We start from the raw sequence: 1,185 nt of genomic DNA, 5'->3' as shown, positions 1-1,185 counted from the left end.
AATGTGTCGATATTCGGAGAAGGCTTCCGATTATCCGAGTTCGATCGTGATACTCTGCTCTTGCCCGGTCTGCACACCCATGCAGCTTCCATAATTCACGAAATCCGCACACGTGACCAGACCGTATGAAAAGTAGGTCGCTTGAGAGGCGCCAAGTCGAGCCTGACCTTGATTCACTCTCACATCCGATTCGGTTGACCCGAATATCATACCTTAGCCACATATTCGTCATGTTAGTATTAATGTTCGACTTTTGCGGTTGTTAAACCTAAGATTGTAGCCAGTCCCTCCTCCCATGAGTAGTCTGCGTGAATATTGTGTGCGTGAAAACGCTTGTGAAAGTAAGCTTCGGAGGGTCCATTAACGAAGAATCTCCATCGGATATCGTAGTTTTACTCGAGTAAGTACATACACCCCTCCACATATTCTTAGCATATCCGGTTTTTCGACTCGTGCACAGCCACCACAACGAGTATCATCTTGCGGCTCAGGGAGGTATGTACTTATGCTTTACCTGATATGACCTCCAAGTTTCAGGGCCTAACTCTTCGTAGTTAGTGAGAAGTCTAAGACCGGTAAAACGTTTTCTCCACATATTCTTAGCATCCACGTGTTAAAATTGCGCCTCAAAATACCAACTATATCTCCGCTCCTGATCCGAAGAATATGTGGAGGGGTGTAGTGACGCTCTTGAGTAAGCACTGGTTAGATTCGACCTTGAGCCAAGAGATACCATAGTTCGTGTTCGTATTCCCCTCACCATGTTGTCCAAAGTCTCCTGTTTGATCCTGCCTTTGATAGGCGTTCAAGCTGGTTTCGGCGAGGGAAATGTGCGTATGCACATTACTACCAAGAAGTACTGTAATCTCGGCCTCGTCGACGCCAATGGCAACCCGGCTCCGTGCGGTGTCTCATTGGCTGAAGGAACCTCCGGGCTCACCTTGCCTGGTATGGAGAATGGTGTTCATACTACCAGGGAGGATGTGATCATCGCTAAAGACGGCCAATTGTCGGTTCAAGCCTCTCCTGCCCTTCCCTACACCTTCCTTATGTCGATCAAATCCCCCGACCACCAAGTTGTCAAGAAGCTCTTCAACCGCCAATCTTCCATTGTATCCATTGTAGAAGCGGCTGAGGACACCCTCGAGGAGACTACCATTGGTGGGACTCTGGCCGACGGAGGGT

At 48.6% G+C, this 1,185-nt stretch overlaps 1 protein-coding gene across 1 annotated transcript; it reads left to right on the top strand.

Moving 5' to 3' along the window:
- Nucleotides 1-761: 761 nt before the first annotated feature.
- On the top strand, nt 762-1,161 carry Pmar_PMAR026142 (hypothetical protein; the record flags this gene model as incomplete). The annotated part of the gene is made up of 1 exon (XM_002783851.1): nt 762-1,161. A coding segment is annotated over one exon (400 nt), but the record flags the coding sequence as incomplete, so codon positions are not given.
- Nucleotides 1,162-1,185: the final 24 nt, after the last annotated feature.

This window comes from Perkinsus marinus, assembly GCF_000006405.1.
Source record: "Perkinsus marinus ATCC 50983 genomic scaffold scf_1104296935916, whole genome shotgun sequence".
In the NCBI taxonomy this organism is placed as follows: Eukaryota; Perkinsozoa; order Perkinsida; family Perkinsidae; genus Perkinsus; species Perkinsus marinus.
Note: the sequence above shows the minus strand (reverse complement) of the source record. Positions and strands in the feature narration are given on the sequence as shown.